Genomic DNA, 24,454 nt, shown 5'->3' with positions numbered 1-24,454 from the left:
AAGACGGTACTTTGCGCCACTGAGTAGAGCTGTGGTTCAGCAATAACAATCAACCAGGGGACAGAAGCAATAACATTCCAAAATTTATGACCAGCGCTAACTGTAGCTAATGTGTGTTCATCTGCCAGTCTGATGATTAGCGTTAAAGCAGCACCACACTGGAGCACTCATTACTGCCAGGGCAAGTTTTATTTTTTAAATAAGAAAACACCAGGCTCCGAGTTCATCACTGCAACAAATGAAGCTGACCAATTTGAACCTGAATCAATTCCAAATTGATCAAAACTGTATGCTTATGGCCAGCATACAAATTTTGAAGGAAATAAATTTCCTTCTTTGTATTTTTAAACCTTCTGTGAAGCAGTTTGTTCAGCTCTCCCCTTTCAATCACATTCAAAACAATGCTCTCTAACCTTTGGGCTGCTTTCCCTATGCCTGATGATATTGTTAAGGCTGTTGGTGATGTGGGTATCCAGGCTTCTGGCCAAGTTCCACGGTTTGCATATCCAGTGATTGTCTTCTCCTCTGAGAGAGAGGGGGAGAGAGAGAGAGAGAAGCCAACACCTGTAAATATCCACCTCATTCGTCTGTCTTAACATCCACTTGAACTGATCTATGTACTCCCCTGAATAAATACATTCTAAAGCTTACAAAAAGGCTACAGTACAAGGACTTTTGACTGACAGCTGGGAGCAGTAAGCCTTAGGCGTAAAGGGGAGAAAAGGCAGCGGTAGCTTTCACTGATCCTTTCAGTTAGGGCCTAGCATACTCTTAATTTCCTTCTTCTGCATCTGATTCCTTCAAAAGGGGAAAACAACCCATCAGCAGGGCAGCAGCATCATGAACACGCACAGGTCATGGTGCGGAAATCATTCTGCCAGGAGTGCGAGAACATTTTGGCAATTTTTTAAGTTGATTCCCTAATAATGCCTCCAAATCACTCACACTAAATGACACCATAACTTGTCTCTTTGGGAAGAAATCACACAATGTGTCAACAGTTCATATTGAAAGAAAACAAAAGTACACCACCATCTTCTCACTTTCCAGTAACTAGTCACCTCAAGGGGCAAAACTATTTGCAATATCTTTGAGGAAAACAGGCAACATGCTGGTCTTTCAATGCATCTGAGTAAGGACAGAGTGACACTTGATGTCTTCCTTTCCTCAACCTACTAAAGCATCCTGAGAAACTTCTTGAGCTTCATGATAAACAGCATAAACTGAGCTGAAGTTAGTGGTGTTAACTTAAGAGGGTCTGTTTTATTTGTTTATTTGAAACTTCCTATCCCCTCCTTTCCATTCCCTACATACACATGGCATTTATGGTCAATCCTTGGTATTAAAAAGGAATTAAACCACCAAACACTAGCGATACATGGAAGGAGCACTCTCTCCTGGTCATGCCAGTCAATAACAGACTACGTAGAGCAAAGAACGGCCAAATGAAACGCCTGGCAGGTGGCACCATAAGCAAGCATCACTAAAGAAGAAACGTTTCAACCAGAATACTCCACACCAGGCATAAGAGGTTATTCCACTAGCAGTACCTAATGCTCTCTTTCTCTCTTAGCAAAAGAAAATCTTAGTTTCCATCCACTCCAAGGCAGCTGCACCAGCAAGAGGAGTGTGGATTTAAAATCCTAAAGCTCCACAACTGCTTTAGGCTAACACTAAAAGTCGATTTTACTTTCACAACCTTACAGAACCCAAGTACTTTAATTCTAAACATTTTCCACTCTGGCTTAAGTGCAAGAACAACTGCTACTGGTCCCCTGGAAATAAAAAACAACATTTGTTGCAAACACATTCTGATCCTTTGTATATCCGTCAAATACAAGAGTCAAGATCTTGACTAGACAAAAAGCAACATCTTCAAATCTGTATTCAAATCATGGTGAAGTTTCTGTGTTTCAAAATGCATTGCTCAACTACTCTTAGAGTAAAGAAAAGATGTAAAAAGCTCACACTTTCCAAGTAAAATTCACTTGAACGTAAGCACAGCAAGAGCAAGCTCATGGTGGTATAACAGCTGCCAATCCCAAAATGCACGCTACTGGTCTTTGAGGAAAGCGGGATCAAGAAAGCACAAAATGTAAGGAAGTGGAAACACGAGCCACCTTCTGTCGCGTTGCTGAAAGTAGCTCACGAACTGAGGCAATTCTGTTTGGAGGTTAAAAGTACGAGGCAACCATCTTGGCCCATCTGGTCCTCCAGCTCGTCTGGAGATGGATGCCAGGCAGTCTTTGACAGTCAGGAGGTTCTCACATGGGAACTGATTCAGCATTACCTCAGGCCTTTCCTCACTTAGCTTCCTACAAAACAGAGAAGTTGTTGGGTGAAGGAGGAAGGTTGGGGAGGCCTTTGGGAACACAGTTTTTATAGCAACAAAAGAATTTGTATCATCAGGGGAACAATTGCAACCTATAATCTTTGAAGTGCGAGAAGTTGTAGAGGATGTCTGCTTCTCCCTCGTTGTCTGTGAACACAAAACGGGGATGTGTCAGGTTGCTGAGGACTTGCTGAATGTCTGTGAAAACCCTAGAAGAAAAAGGCATATGAAGAACAATGTGAGTTTGGTTTCTGAAACTGATCAACTCTTGCTTGAACAGAAAAAAAGTTTTAAGCTTGGCTTCCTACAAGAATTATACTTTACCAATACACACTATCTGTGACAATCTCAACCCACAGAAACATTTTAAAATGAAGTGGGACAGATATATATAAAAAAAAAAAAGTATTTTGGAGACAGAAATCTCCAAGACAGTTTAGCTCCTGCAACTTTCACAAAACCAGCAATTCAGAAGACGGTGACTAAGTCCCCGACAGAGAAGCACTAACATGAATTCACTATTCTACATGAAAAGTCCTCAAGGGAGGCCTTGTAAATGCCTTTGTTGCTGGAAGAGCCCTAAAAATCAACCTGCTGTCATTCACAAGAAAGAAATTCATAGGAAATCTTGTCAGTTTAACTCAGTAGCTTCAAAAGGCTATTTTCAGAACTTCACGCAGAGACATTTAAACCAATCAAAACATATGAAAGTACGTACATTATGTATGTGCAGGAAGTACACACAACTTTGAGATTTAATACAAATCCCCTCCCAGCTCCACTAAAAAAAAACACACCAAAACCCAACCCAAACCGGATAAACATTACAGAACATAACCAAGAACGAGGCAAGATGTTGCTTATCTTAGGAAATTCCCCTCTCAAATAAAACCAGTGACTTGGCTATCTGACATGCTAAAACAAGCAGATGGCAATATAGGTTATTTTGATGATTTTACAGCTTAAAGTGAGGTCACTTAATTCAGAACTCAGCATGATGACTCAAAAAGCAAGACTGACATAGAAAACAGTTCTCATGGTAAGGGAACATTTAAACAGACTAAGCAACCACTAATTTTTTCCGTGAGAAACCACTATATTCTTCCTCTTCTCCAGACCTATTCTTATCAATTGTGTAACTTTCCTCTCCTCTGCTACTAACCAACTGGAAGATATACTCCCCTGCAAGACACTTGTCTGAAATAGTGAACTGTAAAAATAGCCCAGTCACAAGGGGAAATATATTCTTTTAAAAGAAAAGTATGCAAGATGTTTTGCATAGTTCCATGTGTGACATGACTACAATGTGACATACTATTTATGCTGGAGCCTAAGACTAACAGAGCGGACTTCACTGTAGATGAAGAGAGTCACCCTGGCATCCCTGTTAAAAGAAGTCACTAGTCTTTCCCCACTGTTGCAACAGAGCAAAGTTAATATCTTCATACAGCCTCACTAGCATTTCTTTATGCTATGCAAATATCCCTGGTTTGGAGCAACTTTTAGTCCTTGCTGAAGCAAAAGGGAATCAAAGTGGTGACCTGAAGATAAAAGGCCTTATAATGCTGTAACAAAGTCTTGAAGCATCCAACATCCCCACACAAATACACACACAAGAACACATGCAACAGAAGAAATACTAGAATTTAAGTTGCTCATACAGTCCCAGATCAGTCCCTTACAAACACATCCTACAATACAAGTTATCATCCCACAGACACTAGTCCTGTGTAGCTGGATCCAAACCTAGCTAGACGGTAGCAAAAGGATCATCAGATCTACACAATGGACGTACTCTGCTTGTTAAATCCACCCAATAAATGGGAGTAGCAATAGGTCGTGTGTGTCCGTGTCCGTCCGCCCCCCCCCCCCCGTCTGCCCCCCCCCCCCCCCCCCCCCCATCCCCGTGATTAAGCCCCTTTAGCATGGTATGGAAATATCTTGCCAACATATTGCACAATGTTTTGTGGCAGTGCTGGAATGCTGGCCTTCAGGATTCCCGGCTTCCGTTCCAGGGTATGTGAGTGGTGTCTGGTTTCCAGCTCAGGAAAAAGGGTAAAATTAGCACAGCCTAGTATACAGTTTGGTACGCTCATTCTGAAAAGCAATGTGGTTGGACAAAACTTGTACAGTGTTATGTATTTGGTGTACAGCCACGGTTAGAGTTGGGCTAAGGCTATGTAATCATTTTGTTAGTTATCTGCAAAAACAATCCAGTTACAGTTGCTTTCTCCAGGACAGAAATGAAACCTTAGTTCAAAACTAGTGTTACGCTGGAGCTATGAAAAGTCACAGACAGGACTCCTTTGCATGTCAGCTACCAGAGAACCTGAATGCACTTACAGGTACAGTTCAAAAAAAGGTGTTTACTGAAATTAGTGGAAGTAACTCAGTAGGGGATCTTTGGGAGTCCCTCCTGTTGCAGCTACAGCAAACACCTTTGAGATCTCCGTTTCATCAACTGATGGTTCTCAACAATTCTTCCAACTAGGGTAACAATGAGGCTGAACTATAACCTAAGGTATTAAAACGGATTAATCAGTGCTTAAGGCCAAACAAAAACATAAGCCCTGTGGCAAACTCCCTTACTGCAGTCAGAGAGAGGCAATGGTATGAAAAATGCTGCTGTAACAAAGGCCTGAGGCCAAGGCATTTGGCCTTACACTGCATGGAAGGACACCTGCAGAGCCTGGCAGCATCTGAAAACTCCAGTAAATCTTATTCCATGTCATTTCCTAGACATCATTTAATCAGTCAGAGGCTCCTTCCCCCCACCCCCTTTTTATTCCATGTTTCCAAATACATCATTTAGTAATAAACGCCCACTGTTGGCTGGGCACTAGCCACTTTTCTCAGCTGAAGAGCAGGGTGGTTTTTACACAAATGAGGAGTTCAGCTGAGAGGTGGGTCACCTCCTCTTGCACCTCCAAAAATCCATTTCCCTCCAGTGCTAACTCACTTAAATGCTCTACATAAGCTCTACACCACACAGAAATACAAGTAGTGACCTGCATTCAGTCACTCCAAACAGCAGGCTTAAAGAAAGATTCTGGTACTCTTTTTTTTCCCCCAGTTAAGTACTAAAAACAAAGAACACCCTTCCTAAACAAACTAATATTTCTCTTTCAAAAATTTCCCACTACCACACTGAGCTGCCTTTATAGATACACAGAAGATATCACTATCTTCTATAATATAGTTATCAAAGACTATTAGAAAGATTCCCCCCCCCAGTAGCTTACAGCTATACACAAGATTTCACAGAGGTGCTACTCACATTAACAATAAAAAAACCTGCTTTCTTAATCTTGAAGCCTTGCTAAGAAATTAATGTGCCAGACCACTCTGGATTATGTATTTTAAGACTTGCTTATAGAACACAAAAATGCTGCACAAAAGAAATGGGAGAGCTCAATTTATCTTTGCCAAGTGCAGGAAGACCACTGAAATAAGCTGATGGAGGTTAAGATTAGAGGGAAAATAAGGCCATCCCACTCATTCCACGTTTAAGTCACTCCATCCATTCTTTACGCAATCGTCTTACCATAAAAGTCTTGGGACAGTCAAAGGCTCTGGAAGGCAGGTGATTTAATTTCAAGAATGTAGATTTCATAGAAACACTATATCAAATTAATGTTTTTCATTGCTAATACCTATCACTGAGTTTAGTGGTGAGGTTCCCTTAGGTACTTTAGTATATCCAGTATTAATGCATACATTTGAAAAAAATCAGACCTCTGCACTGAAGAACACAGACTATAAGGGCAGGCACCTGACAACTACTGTGCTATTCCTTTATTATCATCTACAGAGCATGTAGGATTTTCTACGATATTCCCCTGTTTTTAGTTAAATAAGTTGGTACACATTCCAATGTCTACTCTGATAATACACATCCACATATATACATAAAAATACAGACAGATGAGAAATGCACCAAGTCCCATTCTGGGTTTGACAGATGACAGAACCTCTACACTGCAATACTGTGGTATTAGCCCACCTACTTTCAATCCCATCAAAACTGGAAGGGCTTTTCATATGCATTTTCTCTTTGAAATATTTAGTTCATTTATCCACCTTTTTTTCAAGACAGCAACACTGCACAGCGGGATAGAACTCTCTGCCTAGGGCAGCAGTTACTATTAATGCTACAAGACCTACTTGAACCTATAATTTTGCTATAGCAAACTACATGTACTTGCTCCCCTGCTTTTTAGGATTCAGGTTAAAAATTTATTTTATTTTCCCATTCTCTGTCTTAGCTCTACTTGGAAACAAGATGACTAAGAGTTTGTCCCAGGTTCTAAACTTTCCAACCTCATGCACTTCATTTCTTCTGAATCCCCTCAAACAGTGGCAATACACAAGACAGAGCATATACATTAACAGGCTACACATATCGACCCAGCTTCACATGTTCTCATCTGCCTGTCCATCGTGACAGCCTTAAAACCTTTAAAGCTCTGAAACAGGCCAAGAGCACTGGAAGACTGCAACTCCCACTAGGTCATCTGGACTCTGAGATGCTACCCAGCTCCTGGAGGAACTTTAGTAGATGAAATTCAGAACACAAAAAGGACCTTCTGGCCTCCTGTGGAGGCCAAGCTGCTCTCCTTTCTCCTCTTCAGACAAGAGCTGGATAAAGAAGAAGAGAGGAAACCCCTTAGGAGTACATGGACAGGGTGTTGATGACATTCCTTAGAAGCAGAACAGGAAGGATTTGGCATGTGGTTCCCCCTTCCTTCCCTCCCTGCCTCCTTGATCTAAATGCCATTCACCTGAAATATGAGATGCAAAATGAAGAGGTAGCAGAGAAAAATAAGAGTCAACATTTCCCAACATCCTCACTGTTTCTTTCCAACTCTACTAGAATGCATCTACCTTTGACTCCCTTATCTGAAACAGAGGCAAGTACATTGGATGAAAAAGAAGCTTATGCTTATCCTCACAGTCCTGTAATCAGAGATCTAGGGAATAACAAATCACCTCAACACAAGAAGCTAGGGTGTGAGTATACCTATCAAACACATTTTAGCCTAACCTCCTCCCTTAAGGACAAGCTTCAAGCAAGAACTTGGATCCCAGTGTCAGACTATAAACGCCCTGGAGTGCAACTCACAGCACATGCTACATAATAGTGTGTTTTTCTGGAATGAAACTAGTAATAAGGCAGTCTAGCCATGCAGTGCCCTGCTTTTGCTTAGAACAATCCCTTATCTTTGTGATGCTCTTCCAGTTTTCTTCTGAAGTACACCCCATTTTTGTAGTAAGGCATATATCCAATTTGGAACATGCCAGGTTTTGACAAGATTCCTGTTTGGCAACCTCATCTGAAGAAGGGGAATACCCTGTTATATTCACACAGCACAGAGAAGCACATGTACCCCTATGGACATACATGCTATAATGCAGAAAAGTCTTCAGTCTTTCTTCCATACTTTAGTTGTACTCCTTAGTTAAAACAGTGTTACAACATTATGCAACTTTTCTTTCACCCAGAAGGTGGCACTTACTTAAAAAACAATAAATCTAAATTTATTTTTAGAAATTCTGTAAGTGACAATCCATTTACTCTGAAGAATCCAACAAGAACAACTATTAAGTCAGAATCTTAAGCAAGTGGCTACATCTAAACACATGCCCAACTTGCCTCTGTTGTTCAAGGCTGGAAAAGGCTGTTCAGCCTCAGCACACTGCCATTATTATACTTAATCTTGGTAAAAAAGCATTTTGTTTGCAGATACGTACTTGAAAATTTTGTCTTTGTCATAAACTGGTGGGTTTATCGCTATAGGCAGTTTTTCCTTGTTTTCTGCTAAAATAGCCTAGAAAACAAAAAACCCATAAAAAGTTAGTACTAGGCAGAATAAAGGAGCAGCTTTAGGTCAAACTCCACAATATTTAGCAGATATGAACAGCAACTTAGACCGAACTGAATTTTAAAGTGTGCCTGATCAGGTTTACAAAAGAAGCGATTGAAAAACAACATAACCTTTAAGGAGAAGCTACAGGTAAAAATATTCTGTATGACTCAATGTTCATCCAAGTGTTTTATCAGCAATAGCCTGTTGAAGTTTTCTCAGATTATAAACCTTTACAGATAATTTTCTGCAATTCCCTATCTCCATATAAGTATTTAAATACAGGTATACAAGTGCATTTGTAGTCACAGTAAAAATGACAGTCCATCTGCATGTCTCATCGGTCCATTGTCTTCAGTGTAAGTGAATTCCATCAAAGCTTCATTTTGAGAAACAGTCTGTTGTGTAATATGCTGCTCAGGGAAAAAAATCGGTACAAGAGCAGAGGCAGAAGGGAATCAGAGGTAACAGGCTATTAGTAAAAAAGGAACAAGAAATATGGCTTCAAGACCACGGCTTATCAACACTGTTGAAACACCCTGAGAAATTCCTGTTCCTCCTAAGCATTAAACAAAATATCAAATCACAGATGATCATATGCAGTAAGAGACAAAGTTACTGTACTTTCAACAAAACGGAAGATTGACCATTTAGCCATGATGTTTTATTACAGATAACTAAAAAATTATAGTGGGCTGGAACTTAATTCTGCTCCTGTAAAAACGAGCAAAAGCCTTCAGCAGCCTTCAGCAGTAAATATGCTTGAAAAATCTCACTCCATTTTTTACATCATCTCTGACTGCTAAAAGGAAATACACCATTTGGATCATTGCTGATACCCTGCCAAAGGAAGTATCTCACAGAAACTCTAGGATGGGAGAAGTGCATCTTGAGAAACCAAGGTAGCTGCTGTTCTGCAACAGCTCCCTGAGTTCCAGCTGCTGCAGGCTGTCCTCATAAGTTGCAGTGGTGAAATGTCTGTCCAGCCTTAGACATACCTCTTTACCTTAAAGGTTGTTATAGGGGATACCATCATACATAACTGGAAAACATAAACAAAACCACAATTGTAATCAAAGATCTTAGACATCACCTTCTAAAATAGATTGGACAGTACAAATACAAAACAATTCCTGCAGTCACCTAAGAATAGGAAGGGAGCCTGTGATTTTAAGAGAAGACTACAGTTCTCAGAACAGTACCAGAGGATTCATTATTGTCTTTTCTGCAACTCGAACGCAGGGAGCTGTTGCAGAACAGCAACTACTCTAGTCTCCTTAAGATACTTCTTCCATCCCAGACACTTCATTAGAAGCCACCTCCCCTGACACTGGTTTCTGCAATCATTGCCCAATCATTACCCATAGTACCATTAAGTTACAGCCTCTGTGGTCTGTGTTGGAGACCAGCATTAGGTAACAGAACAAAAAAATAGGTGAAAGTTAAGCCACAATGTTGCTGTAACAACCCTGTGATTCTTTTGAATAGAACACTGAAGCTTTCAGGTTTATTTAAAGGAAAATTAGAATACGAAATATAACATCCTTAGCTATAGTAAAAACCAACAACACAGCCCATTTAACAACATACGATTATTTGCACAGAGTAGTAAAGCAGTTGCAGAAATCGTACAGTGATAGCAGCAAACAATTTTGAAACAGTATGACTTGCATAAATCTTTAGAAACATTTTCACACAACTGTATTTCCCTGCAGAACTGCTGGCTCACATATTAATGCTGTAAACAGATCTCTGAAGTTGTCTGTATTTTTTTGTGCATGCTGCTCTGCCGATGTGAAAACAGGGGAATTGGCAGTGTCAGCAACATAGTATCTCTTTCTAGCCATCTCACTTGCGGTACTTAAGGATGTGCTATGCCCTAAGCTATTCTTCACTGGTCTGTCACCAGTTAAGACTTTAAGCTACAGCCAAACATTCTACAGCAAAAGAAAGCTCTGTTGGTTGGTTCTAGCATCAAAAAAAAAAAAAAAAAAAAAAAAGGATGCTTTGAGAAGATGTTTTTAAGGTGGGGTGGTAAAGGAGGATACTGTTTGCCTATTTGCCATGCACTGTTCTTTAACTTGACCTGATCATCCCAAAACAGAATTAACACACATGCAAAAAATTGCCTTATCTAAGAATCAGGCACTTTTGCCAAGAGAACACCTGTAAGACAGGAACTATGGGTGCATTGTTGTTCCTCATCTCTAAATGCAAAGTACATCTATCCCGCTTCCAAAAATGTGAAATCCCAACCAACCAATGTGACTTAGGTTACAAGACAGCCTAGCTACTTTGAATGTACACCTTCCTTTGGCAGAAACTTCATTTCTGACTTGACATTCTTAATAACAAGCTGGATCCAGCATTTTCTACCTATCCTCTATCAAAAGAAACATACAGTTAGGGTATGGATTCATCTTTAGAAGGAGCACTTTGAACACTGTTAGTGGCCAGTACAGTGTCCTCATAAGCATCACGTTCCTTCATTTTTCTTAAAAAAGAACCTCATGCAGATCTGGTTCATGAAAAGGAGATTCCAAACAACAATAATTTCACATCCTTAAAATACCACAAACCTTTAGCAAAAAGGAGAGCTCTGAACAAGACAGATGAGTACTTTATAACAGTGCCATCAAACTAAAGACATCTCTGCTCCAGTATTTAATGGTTCTAAACCATGACATTAAATGAGTAGCCAGGTTGAAAAATATAACCACTCCTAAAATACTGAAATAAATCTTTCTGTAATTCAAGACTGACCAAAAGTGCTGCAATAATAAATCCAATCAGTAAGCCTATTAGACAATGTCTCAAATATCTAACTGGAAGGTGGGTACCTCATATGAAGTACCTCGTATGCTTATAAAAAAAGTTATACAATACTGCAGTAACATATTTGAAATAATTTGTGTTGCTTCAGTTTTTAAACAGTTAAATATTATGCTTAAGACATTTCTTGTCTCAACATACTTTCTTTGAAATGATTTGGGTTTTTTTAGTTAATAGCTATACTCTAAATTAATCTTTAAGCCTAAAAAGAAGCAAAATCAGAATTCTTGCGATGTTTTGACACACTACCTCTTCTTAAAAGACAGAAAATATGAGCTTTGTTAAAATTATACCTGGTAATGCTCATCTGATGGCTCTGGCGTAAAACAGTTGACATCCAACACTTCATTAGGTACCCATGGTAACAAAACACACTTCCTGATCAAGCGATCTGTTTCCCCATAAGCGTAATCACGAGTCACTTCATCTGCAGCGAAACAAGGAGAATGAAAGGCAGTTCCTAGAAGGTTCTCTGCTGAAAATCTTCCTCGTGCCACATCACACCAATGACAGCTGAACAGTTAATAACACCACAACTTTTTTATTTAAATGCAAAATTAGAGATAATTAAAGAACTACATTAAAAAGGGTATTATTTAGAATGCAAAAATTAGTTCAAAACCATCTGACTTGCATCAGTTTAGTCAGACAGCTGGGCACTTACCTCCTCTACATGATGGGGGCATAAGGCGGCCCCCAACCAGGATTACAGGAGCAAAGGGTTGGCCTGGCATTTCCCAATGTCAAGTACTTGACTTTGTGACTCAATGCTACAAACAGACTTTTAAGGAAATTTTTTTTTAAACTCTCAGATGACTGAATCTGTAGTTTCACTAAGACAGTGATGCAAGATTTAAGTTCTCTGTCAATAAAACATTAACAACATTTTTTCACGGATGAAGGCCTCTATCTCACATAAATTATGATGCTAGAAATATCAGGCAGAGAACTTTTAAAATTTGATAGCACTGCAAATACGCAGTCATTTTGGTCTTGAAATACTTGTTCTGCTGTGAAGTGCTCAGTGATTCGCAAAAATATGGTGCACCTCCTGTTGCAGGCATAAAAAAAAAAAAAACAAAAAACAAAAACCAAAAAAACTTTACAGACACACACTTACCACCAGTTTCAAGGTCTCTCAAAGGCCAGAGAACAGTGTAAGCAATTTGTTGAGGCATATAAAACAGAGGTGCTGTTGCAAAGCTAGGCTGATCTGAATGCTGAATGCGTGATCCAAATTCATCCATAATGTACCAGACAGGAACCTTCTCCTCGGCAGTCTGTACCATTAAAGAGAGGAGTGAGACATCCTGCACATATCAATTGCTAGAAAAGCACCACAAGACAGAAGGCACTGGCAGCACCCCCTACACCATTTCTGTGTTTCCTACTCCAGCCAAGATTGTGAGCAGGTGTGAAGTACAGAGTAACACTCCCACCCCTGCAACTCTGAGGCTAAGCCAGCCTAGCACCCAGCCACTGCTGGGAACAGCATCTTCCCATCTCAACTGCACAGCCCCATCCTCTTCCTTATGCTAGTGCTATTGCTTACCAGACGCGCTTCCCCTCTACCAAACTAGCCAGCTCAGGGAGCGAAACCAGCAGAAGGCTGTTTGGTTTGGGTTTTTTTGGTAGGGTTAGGTTTGCTGCAGTTTCTCTCACAACCAGTTCACTATGAGGATGAGAGGGAAGTTTACAGCTTAAGAGTGAAGGAGAGCAGAACTGTCCCCTGCAACAACAGCTGGCTGTAAGAGTGTTGAGGCTGCATCATCAAACCATCCCTTCCTGCAACACTTGTTGTGATAAAATCCTGAATGAATGAATAAGCTTTAAATCGCTTGATAGCACTACTGTTGCCCTTTTACAGATGCAGAAATGGAAGCACAGAGATTAGACTTAAAATATTCAAGTAGCCCAGTGCCAGAAAGGGGAATAGAAGACAAATTCAGCTACAAGTTGAATTCATTGTCTTCCAGAAAAGCACTTTTCAAGTGGTAACATGGATAATTCCACCTGACTCATAAGCCATTCATGACAACAAGATGGGAAACAAAGACATAGGGTAGAAAGATTGAGAGATACTGTTCAGAACTCCCTTTTATTTAAAGAAAAAAAAACAAAAACAAAAACAAACAAGAAAAAAAAGAAAGCACTCACAACTAATCCCTTTCTCAGGGATTTTTCAGGCCTGATACTACGAGCTAAGCTGATACCTTAATTGATAAAGGCATCCACTCCAGGGAACAACCTCAAGCCCCTGAGTTAAGAGGTGCAGGCTGGTCATGCTCATACTGCTCAGGGTTAGCCCTGCCCATTCTGCATAGGGCTTGGCCCAAAGAATTTGCCTTTCTCCTCTTTAATCTAAAATACTCACAATAACCTAGGAGGTACGTTGCAGCCCAGTTTTTAACTGAACCCTGAGGGTTGCATTCCCTCAGAAATGGCATATATGCATTTGAGGGCGTTTGAAGGCTCAAGACCTGCTGGTACAGTGCTGAAGGGTTATGCAGGGCAGAGGGACCAAACCTGGTGTGGTCTTAGCCACACTACCTAAAAGCAGCAGCAGTAAGCTATGCCCAGAAACACTTAGGCTAGTTGGTTCTCACCTGAGGGTGAGCTATCATTTACACAGTACAATCACTTGCCAAGTACAAACCAGGAAGTTATTTGACAGTGTAGATATATCCCTGCTATTTAAAGCACTCTATGCAGGTGAGGAAAACTGCAAGCATAGCTGAGACACACACGTTTATGTGAGACAGTTGATTCATAATAGATTCTTTCCCTCGCTACGAGAAAGTTTAAGCAGAAAAAACCCGCATAACATACAAGCAGATCTCCCCCTTCTAGCCCCCTTCTTTTGCAGCAGATTCTTCCCCTGTCTATAAAAACACCCTCAAAGTTCTCATCAGAAAGCTGACAGCAAGCCACTGTGCATTTTAGCCCTACATGGCATTTACTCTCCTTCCAAGTAGAAGTTTATTCTGAAATACCTGTAAAGGACCTTTTTTGTATTGAAAAATATATCTTTAAGAGCCATATATTGGAACGTCTTCACTCAGGATTGCTCAGAACTTTTTAGCATCCTAATTAGGCTTTAGAGACTTACCCCTTGAGAAAGCTGGTAGGTCTGATTGTATTTCCACATTTCCTGCAACACTTGCTCAATACTGCCCTCATCTGGGATCTCTCCGTGAAAGCCGATTCCCATGAGATTTGTCATTCTGTGCAGTAAACCAGGTACGTGAAGTAGCTGCTGGCGGGCATGTTCAACACGGTACGTCCAGGCGTGGTCGATGAGGAAAATGCTTAAAGAGAATTTTGGTAACATTACAACAGTATATTTTTACACGTAAAATAGCCAAATATTCTGTGAATAAGAGCTACATTTCCTTGTAGATGGTTTGATAACTAAGTCTTCTCTTACTCCCAAAGTCACTCCCAGAGTACACGTTGTGACACTACAGGTTAGGAACAACTTCCCAGCAGTAACTGCCACTCTGTTTTTGTTCTAGAAAGCTTATTGTGCCTTAGTTAGTATTTCCACAAAAATGAGGAGCAAACACAGAACAGGGCACTCAGTTTGTAAGCCCAGTTCCCTTTAAAGGCTGGGAACAGAAGAGTTTCTTCCCTTTTCATCATTATTAACTCCACTGCATCAACCTGATATTCTTGCCTGAAGAAGGAAAACAATACATTACTTTGCAAAAGTATTTGAGGATCTTGTTAGCCATGAGCTCTGTGACATCTACCATCATCTGTAAAACTAGGTGGAGAGATCTGATCATCAAAAGCTTGTATCATTTGCTATGAAAAAAAAGGGATTAAGTTTTAAGGTTTTTTTGATTGTTTCTCTTTGGTTTTTTTGGGGTGTTTCCCCGCCCAGGTCTTTTTAGAAAAAATGCATTGTTTTAAAAGAATTACCAATCTAACCCAAAAGAAAATCATACACAAATGACACAGCTTCCCTTGACAAGTTTATCCCTTGTTTAGGCTACATGTTTTTTATAAAAAAAAAACGCTTAGTTATTCAAACAGAAGGGTTCTCCACGTTTTGGTAATATCCCCTTACTGAACCAAGTCAGAGAAGAATCTGAATTCTACTTGCTAAAAAAGAAAAAAAACCAACAACCCCAACAAAGCAAACAAACAAAAAAACCAACAACCCCCTCCCAAACAAAACCATCCCACCGCCCATATTTCAGAAAGTTAAAAGCATGACAGCCGTCATGTACACCAAGTATCCTTGAAAAATTATTGTATCTCAGATTCCACATACAGAAGAAACCTCATTTAATTTTAAAATTAAAGGCTCCAGAGAATGCTAAGGTCAAGCTCTTAGGAAATCTGTTAGCAAACAGGTGTGCTGGTGTTCTGCTCCTACATTCCCACACATCTGAACACTGCAAAGAAGCCCAAGATATCACAGGAGCTGTTGTCAATTTTATAGTTTAAGTGTGTTCCCGGATTTAGAAAGGCAATGACTTAGGTTAAAGCAGGCATGTAAAGGCAGATACCTATGCTCTATGTTGTTTTTACTCATCAAGGCTAAATTTAAATTTTTAGACTTTGTATGTTTACCTAAGTCCTAAAAAGTTGTGAAAATTCTGGCAAAAGAAGTTTTATAGAACCGAGCAGAACTGTGTAGATCTCCAGCAGAGTTGACTTCATCTCACTGCCATTTATTAGTATATGACAAATGGCCTGTTCTATGTTTGAAATTAATAAGAACACAAAAAACTGTGTTGTAACATTAAATTGTTTCTTACACAACTTTTTTCTAGTTTTATAGCTGCATACTAGTCTCATATTCATGACAGATAAGTTGATTTTGAAGAAAGCCAACAGTAACTTGATGTATTCAATTATATATGCATGTATAGCATCCAATCACATGATCACACTGTTGAATTATATTTTAGCCAACTGGAGGAAATTTAATAGTGCACCGATCATTACTTTGAAGCTGCTTAGTACCTCCTTAGCCTGAGATTTGGGGAGGTCACAATTATTTCTTCAATTTTTTTTCCCCAAGGGCACAGAGTCTTGCAAATACAAAGTTTTTGTTTCCTTTCTGCAGAATTCATTTCAAGGTTGCCTCCTCCCTATTTTCTCCCTCAGTTTACTAAAACCGATTTCTAAGCATTTTCCTGCATGATTTAAAAGAGAACAATGTTAAGATACTTAGACTCCTAGTACCCTTTGCAAGATGTGCCTCATAGCATGCACCTTTCCTCAAACAGGCAGCTATCTCTTATTGTAAGAAAAGAGGACTTCTGAATAGGATCAAACAAGTTTTAAAGCAAACTGTCCGTATCATTTTGGGGTTTAAGACTACTCAAAGACTGAACACTAGTTCTGAAATCACTACTCACCTATTGGGATTGGAGGCTTGAAGCCCATTCTCATTTGTTACGATAACTTTGAAACAAGTTTCATTTCCAGGATTTGGTTTCTTTTTTAATTCTTCTTCCATTTCTTCATCACCTTCTTCCTCCTCATCCACCTCTTCTACTTGCATTATACCAAAGTAGTCACCAGCATCAAATACCTGAGATTGAAAGTGCATAAAATATCGAGCAGTTGGTTGAGGCGGTACCCTGATACGTATAATGCAACACTGAAAAGCACTTGTAGATGGTTTTGGCCCACAATCCAATAAAAATTGGCATTTTTAACTTAACAGATAAATGAACAACAGTATTTATTCTTTCACACTTTAATAGAGCTGTTTGTCTGGGAAGTTTCTTTAGTTAATATTGGCAGGAAGCTTTGTTGGTTTCTTTGGTACCAATAGGCCTATTAGTTTAACTTCTCATAAAGAATTCTAGAAGCTGAAAACAGAGTATCTTTGCTCAACTTTTGCTAAAATCAGCAATTTAAGACCTGCAAAACCAGGTATCACCCAGACTGCACAACCATACTAAAGTACATTAAGGCCCCTGAAGAAAAAGAGCTTTTACCACTCGTGTTCTGAAACAGTTAAGAAATCCCAGCAGTTTCCCCCCCCGCCCCCCTTCCTTCCCTACACAAGGAACTGCCTGTGCTCACTCACCTCTGGATGAGTTGAGAGATTCCTTATACTGCTGAAAGTTAAGGCCTATACACTTATCTCTACTGATGTGCTGAAAGGGATTTGTTTGCATTCTTGCCTACTCCGGACATAACATCTTGATATAGAAACTACATAAATTAAGTAGGTCACTACACAGGTTTCCCTTCTGCCAAAATCTTGCCAAATGGTGGGCTTGCATGTATTTTGCAGAACCACAACTCTGCTGACAGCTTTCAGGATTTTAAAGTGAACATGAGCTTTTAAAAAGGAAAAAAACATGTAAAGCCCCAGAAGACTTAACAAAGTAACTCCCTCTGAAGGGATTTGAAAAGTCACTCACAATGAACCAGGCAGGAGCAGACACATCATTTGTCTCAATCTAATCTCACTAGAAAGTAGCAGGGAAGGAGAAAGACCTAGAAGCATGACCTTTAGAGTTACTGGTTTAACACGTCAAGCACAGGTACACCTAGCCTCTGATGCCACATTATGAGAAGTCATTACTTCTAGACATTGACAACTTATTGGCTGCAAAATTACAAAGGCCATAACAAGTTTTATTTGTTCAAGTGAGCGTTCCTTGAGGATAATTATTTCTGCTAAGCCCCAACAAAGAGGGGAAGAAATCAACTCCACACCTGTAAAGCAAGGCCACCTAGACAAAGCAGACAGCTGCCCAAAGACAGCTAGCAAAGGAGGAAGGTGGTGGGGAAACAGCACCTACTCCAGATCTTAAGCCACAGCATGATATCATAGACCAGATCCAAGTGGAGAAGTACCTGAAACTCTTTTCTGAGGATCAGGGGATGGCATTTTCCTTTGGGCTGGGGGGAAGAAAAAAGAAGATGCCAACAATGTGTCGGCTAACTCCACGTACATTTTTCTTAAGGTAAAGAAAATTACTTTGTCAACAAAGTAATTTTGTTGTAAAGTAATAACAACCTCACTATTAAAAGTACACCTGTTTTTTTAATTAGAAAGTGACTTAATATCATCTGCTTCAGCAGGCATCAAAATAGCTAGCAATTCTAATTTATTCCTAGTTTTCCAGTTTTGCTAGAAGACGACAACATTACTCAAGAGTATGCAATACCATGACCTCTTGCTGTTACAATAGTAGCCACCAACGTTCCTTTAAGTCTCTGCTCGGTTGCCTGTACAAATCATAGTCATTCTAAGCCGAGGTAAACACAGGCAGGTCCCAGGAAAAGGAAGAGTCCTTTCTTGCGTGGCCATCAATGGTGCTCACAGTTTATTTTCATCAGGTTAGCTCCCAGCTGGATCAGCTCCCTGATCCAGCTCACTGCACAAGTGCTAATCCCGGCCTGTAACAGGCAGCAAAAAAAGTGCACACACATTCCACTCCTCCTTGAAGCGATGCTTCACTGCTCCTGCTGTTGGATCAAGAGCTATCCTCATCAAGGTAATTAGCTAGCAGAAGAAACAGCAGCTAAGTGACTGGCAGTCATTAGAAAATTAAAACCACAAGTGTGATTTACTGGAGTCCACCTGACACCTGCTACCGTATGGCAGTATGTATGCTTTCTACACTTGACATTTTGTCTTAAGGAGTTTGTAGGAGTGGGGGTATGAGGTGAGCCAGCTGCTGACTCAGAGACCAGCCTTCACTCACCACAGGCTCCACCCATTCACCAAACACCCATGATGAATGTTAATATCAAGCCCTTCTACAACTAAGGGAAGCTGTTGGCTTTAGATTTTATTAAATATCAACTCAAGACTTAAAAATGAAGGGACTTCAGATCCTCTAAGCCAAAGTTTTGACTTCTCCCTCCAACAGAGCATCAGTTGCATGAGATTGTAGCAGTTGCAGTTAGCAAAAACTGTCCACTTTTAATACCTTTTCAGCAGAATTATGCTAAAAAAAAAAATTTCTCCTTGAGAGTTTATAACTTTGAAAAAGTGAGTTAGGTGTATTCCTCACCTGAAGCAATTCACACTTCTTGGAGCAGCAGCTCAAGACCACCTTAATCAGTGGCTTTTTTGTGAAGTTTTTGTTGTTTTTTTTAAAATTCATAATTGATAATGCAAACAGTTCAGTAGTGAACTGACGAGTTTGGCAGAAGTGCCTGGTGGGCAGTGTGGACACACAGCCCGTTGAGCGGGTGGACGACACTGCTGCCCTCCTCTCTTCCTCCCTCCCTTTGAGAGTCTGTCACATTGTGAACCTACTAACGCAGCTGCTCCACTAAAGGAATCTTAAGCTACTTAAGCAAAAAACAGCTGGATAAGATCACGCCACCAATTTGAAAAGTATAACCTTTTGCTTGAAGCAGAACACGGAGAACTCACATGAAGTACTCTGCCAGAGTAAGTAATAATCTCTAGAAGACAGCAAAGGGGTAGCAACACATTTCGGTGGCACAACTATTTGCAAGCAAAACATGCTTGGGCAAAATCACTCCCTCTTCATATTCAGGTACAGTTCCAACCTAACAAACCTAATGAACCAGAGAATGTGATAACAAAGAAGGCACATGTCATGACAATTACCACACGCAGGCATCTTCAGCAAATTCCTTTTAGGCACAACACAAACTGCTTTGAAGGCCACAGGTAGCCTCTGAGCAACAGCCTGCGCTCCCCTGCTCTGGAAAATAAAGTCTAGTAGTATTGATCATGCTGCGTTCCTCCTCGTAATTAATTAAAAGCCTCCATTTCTAACTGGGATGAAACTCTAAGCAGTCCTTTGCCAGCGACATCTCAGGGCCACAGAAATCTTGCTGCAATACACAGAAGCCTGCCACATATCTTAGCATATGGCTGGAATAGAAAAAAGATTATGAATAAAATTAGATGCAGGCACTGTATTGCCCAGGCTTATAACCAGACTATACATGGTTTCTCCAGTAACATAAGAAACAACCACTATATTGCAAATAGAATTTTAGGCTTTAGAGTGAATTATTACACATGCATATGTTTTGTTTTTCAAGTTTCTGCCAGAAACACGGAAAAGTTTGCTTCCCAACAGAGACTGAATGCTCAATGCAAAAAATAAATAAAAGCAGGTTTCTTTATCTAGCAGATATACCATGTTTTGACCGAGCAATCCAATTCAATTAATGGTTACACAATGCTCTCAGAAGGAAACCTGCTCCAGCAGACCTCAAGGTAAACGGAAAAAAAACCCAAACCCTTCACTTCTCTTGTACACATAGGAGGGAGGGTGTGTTCACTCTGTATGTTGAAGCACGTGTGTGTTGGAAAACAGCTGCCTGGGCTGGGCTCTAGAGGTACTGATGTAAGAGAGATTTTTATCTGTATTATGGATGCAAATTTTCCAAGTTCAATGCTAGAAAGTTTTAATCTTTGCAACAGGTTAGGACAAATGAAAAATTCCTCCCACCTTCACACATGAAACAAGGAAACTCATCCTATGCTCCATGTTGCCCTGATTTTTTCCCTACAGTTATTCTTTGCTACCTAGACTCCCAAAACATTTTCACCCTTTCCCTTCACCTCCTTTGCTTTCTTTACTGCTGCTCCTCCAGCCACTCCACATGATCCAGTTCTAAGCAAGGTACTGTAGCTCTGTCTCTGCCTCCTCAAGAGCTCATCCCAGTCCACAGCACTCCTCACAGTAATTTTCCCTGGACATCCCAGTCTTCTCCATATCCTTTTGCCCTTCTTCTGGATAAAACCTAGAAGCTGCAACAGTAGAGACAAGCACCATCAGCAGCCTAATTTATCTTCCTAAGCACACGGAAATCATTAAATCTCTCTCCACACGCACTGGAACACTTAATACAAAAGAACATGCTCAGCCACCACTGCAAGCAAAATGAAACAGAAGAAGCAGCCTTCCACCTTAGGACATATCCTTTCTTCATCCTGCCTTTCTCCGTCCCAGCCCCTATAAAAGGATCAGGACTATGGGTCTCCTAACTCTATTCTCTTACCTTCTCAATTGCACACGCCCCCAACAAAGTTGGTAACATGCAAGGATTTCAGCCACAGGACACAAATCTTAAGCCTGTGTTATGTCACAGCACAATTCCAAAGTTTGCCAGCTACCTCCAGCTTCATAATACTGGCATATAGCAATGCAACAGCTTGCCACTTCAGGTTTCCTTACCAGCTTTATACTGCCTTCTATTTCATCTTGTTCCAGTACATCCCTTGTTGCACCTTCCTATTTAAGCAGAGCAGTAGATATTCCCTGCTCCAAGTCACTTGCACGTATGCTTGTTGAGAGAGGTATAATACAACAGGAAGTTTGTGACTGGGCATATGCTTGAGTTAATGTAGATTTATTTTTTCTGCAGCACACATGTATTCCTGTTATTAGCAGTACCAGACACACAACAGTTAGAAAGCAGCAGGAACACAGTCAGACCCTTCCTGACTGTATGTGCTATAAACACTCAGATTATATCACGACTTGCTATGCTTCCCTCCTGTCCCAGCTTTAAAGTTGGGATGGAGAAAAGCAGCATTCAAGTAATTAGAGAATAGTTTACTTGTACATGTGTGTTAAACTACAGTCCCTTCTCCTTCCCCACTGTCCTATACTTCCTGTTCAAACTTCTCATCCCATCTTGCTTGTTTCTCCACTGCTCATCATGCCCTCCTGCACCCCACCACTAGTTCCCCTTTCTCTCCATACCCTGAGGTTCCCATCAGATCCCTTTCTCTACCCAGGACTGAAAGTTCACAGTGAACATAAAGTTCATTCTTATTTCCTTCTCCAGGTAGACTCCTCCAGACTCCCTGGAGCACTCTCAAGACTCCAGACAACTAGTTTCGGGTTGTGTCTCTTTCCTGCCTCAGTTCCTTGTTCCTTTACTCCAACAAATCCAAGACAGCTTTCCTCACCACTGAGGCTGGCTGCATATATGCAACACACACACACAAAAATTTCTAAACTCAACTTCTGTCTTTACAAGCTCTTTGTCCAAAATGACTCCTTTTCTCGACTTTGTTTCTCTTCCCTTCCTCATCACAAAGCTCCGGGGAGCAAGCAGATGGTTGCTAAAAACATGGGCAGAAAAGGGATTCTCCATCCTGGAGTGTGCCTGTACCCCTACACTCCCTTTAGCTCAGGGCCAGGTCCAGAGACTCCTGGTCTCAGCTTCAGCTGAAATATACCCAGCCCCTGTGAAAGGATGGTCTGTATGCTGCCTGACAGGGCTACAGCAGCAGACCTCAAAAAGGCTCACAAAGGGCAATGTCCCCAAATTTATGTCATTGCATCTATGAGTGGCAATTTTACAAAGGCTTACAACTTGCCCAAAATTTGGCCTGATAAAAAGTCACATGGCACCGCCGCTCTAAAATGCTCTACAAAGCAGCCCTTGCATTGTTATTGTTTTAACCACTGCCAGAACATTCTTCTACCACCATCCCCATTCTCTGCAAGAGCTGAGTGGCTTTTACTCAGATCAGGAATAAATGAACAAACCAACTGGCCAAAACCACTCCAGAAAACGGCCCAAGACAGGCAACTCACGCATACGCACGATGAGCTGACTGAGTTAGCTCTGCACAGTTATAAACGATTGAGAAGAGGGCAGACCGGTGTGGAAGTGAAGAGAGCCAGGGGAAAAAAAAGATGAGATAAAAGCCAACCCAAATCATAATACATTAACATATGACAACGTCCTGACTTCACTACTACCACTGGTGCTTTTATAAATTCCTCTTTGGCAAAAAGGTCTGAAGGCTTTAGGACATATTCATCACCTCTCTCCGATACTGGACCTCCAGTTACCAGGATCCCCAAACGCTTTCAAGCTTTACGCCGACAACAATAAGACGAAATCGGATATGCACAATACACCTCATCTCTTTCACAGTCCCAAGCTGCAGCTCTGGTAACACAACGGGCACGAAGCTTTTCCCACCCTCCCCTGCAGAGCAACCTCTTGGCTCTCTTCTTCACTCCGGCTAGGAAAGGGGGAACCCGCTCCCCAGCACGGCTGGCGGGAGGAGAGCCTGCTCCCCTCACCATCGCGGGGGGGGGGGGGGGGGTGTGGTTGCTTCACACCCAGCTGGGAAAGGGAGGAGAGGGGACCCCGCTCCTCGCCACTGTCTCCTCACTGAGGGAAGCCCCTTCGGCGGGAAACACCGCGCGGGGCCGGCCCCGCGCGGTGTTTCCCGCCGAAGGGGCTTCCCTCAGCATCGTTCCCCCCCCGCCCCCACCGCCGCCCCCCGCAACGGCCCACGGCCACCCACCTCGCCACGCAGCTTACGGTACAGGCTCTCCCAGTAGCGCGCCGGGACCCTCGACGCCCGGAGCGCGGCCCCGTGCAGGGCCACGAAGGCCGACAGATCCTCCTCACCCTCTCCCGACATGGCCGATCGCCGCCGCTACCCGCTGCCGCTGCCCGCCCCGCCGCAGACCGGAGCAGGCCGGGTGAGGGCGGCCCCTGAGAGGGAACGAGGGAGGGAGGGAGCTGCGCGCGCGTGGCGGGGCGTTGCCAGGGGCGGGGCTTCGCCGCGCGGAGGGGCGGTTGCGGCCGTTGGGGGCGGCCGTTAGGGGGTGGATCGCCTCAGGGCGGGCACGGCTGCTTTCCATTCGCCCCTGAAGAAAGGGGGTCTCAGGGGGCTTTAGTCTGCTGAGCAGGTGTGGTTCTGCTTGTGCTTTCTTCTCCTGCCCTTAAGCTTTAATAAAATCACAGCATTCGTGGCGCGCTGCTGGCCACAAGATATTTTGAGTTTCCCAGTGTTGGAAGATGAAGGGGCTTTTTGGGAAGGTCCCGGCCATAGCCTCTGAAGTGGGTTACACGTGGGGGGCGAAGCATGAAAGGGGCTAACTACCGGCTACAGCCCCGGGAAATTCTCTCTTTGAGTTGTGTGCGCGGAGGAAAAACTGGCACCGCCTATGGTGCCGAACAATAATTTTTTAAATTAAAGCTTTTTTTTTTTTGCTTTTTTTTTTTAAACTGTGACAAGCGAATTCTAACGCTAGGCCTCTCTTCAGTATCGGTCAGCGTAAGAGGAAGGTGTGTTCTTTGAAAGCGCCTGTAGGAGGGAGGTGGCTTCCCAGTATTTTTCTTGTGTTGTTCAGAAGACATTTCTAAGAAAATCCATTCCTTCTCAGAATTTGTAGGGAATAGCCTAAACCAGTTTAAGCTGTGGCTTCCTGAAATTATTGGTAACTTTGGTGTCAACTCAGGTATGGTTCTAAAGGTAGAAGAGCAAAGCAAGGCATCTGACGCTGGCGGCTGCTCTGAGCACAGGCCGGGGCTTTGCTGTGCCTGCTGCTGTGGCTAGCCGAGAGCTGCTGCTGCTGCTGCTGGGAGCGCCTGCGTTGCTCCCTCTGCGGATCATCTGCTCCAGGGATGGTGGAAACTGCTTTTCCTCAAATCAAGCCAGGCACCATGCTGGGAGGGGTGTCCTACAGCC

General features: G+C 41.9%; 1 protein-coding gene across 3 annotated transcripts in view; it reads right to left on the bottom strand.

Annotated features, from left to right (window-relative positions):
* The window catches only part of TTLL12 (tubulin tyrosine ligase like 12), a 32,516-nt gene extending 9,028 nt beyond the window's left edge, over positions 1-23,488 (bottom strand). For all 3 annotated transcript variants that reach the window (XR_014227925.1, XR_014227926.1, XM_082309552.1), the window contains exons 1-9: positions 23,282-23,488; positions 16,404-16,579; positions 14,138-14,336; positions 12,149-12,308; positions 11,322-11,455; positions 8,084-8,160; positions 2,425-2,541; positions 2,121-2,315; positions 414-525 (exon numbers count right to left, since the gene is read on the bottom strand). Coding sequence is in view for 1 of the 3 variants with exons in the window: in XM_082309552.1 (XP_082165678.1) it covers positions 414-525; positions 2,121-2,315; positions 2,425-2,541; positions 8,084-8,160; positions 11,322-11,455; positions 12,149-12,308; positions 14,138-14,336; positions 16,404-16,579; positions 23,282-23,401 (1,290 nt within the window). In the remaining 2 variants the exon portion in view is untranslated. The remainder of the gene's footprint in view (positions 1-413; positions 526-2,120; positions 2,316-2,424; positions 2,542-8,083; positions 8,161-11,321; positions 11,456-12,148; positions 12,309-14,137; positions 14,337-16,403; positions 16,580-23,281) is intronic.
* Between the last annotated feature and the right edge of the window lie 966 nt (positions 23,489-24,454).

The sequence above is a fragment of the Platalea leucorodia genome (assembly GCF_965183815.1).
Source record: "Platalea leucorodia genome assembly, chromosome: 4".
Lineage (NCBI taxonomy): Eukaryota > Metazoa > Chordata > Aves > Pelecaniformes > Threskiornithidae > Platalea > Platalea leucorodia.
The sequence above is the reverse complement of the archived record's forward strand: the minus strand, read 5'-3'. Positions and strand labels throughout refer to the sequence as shown.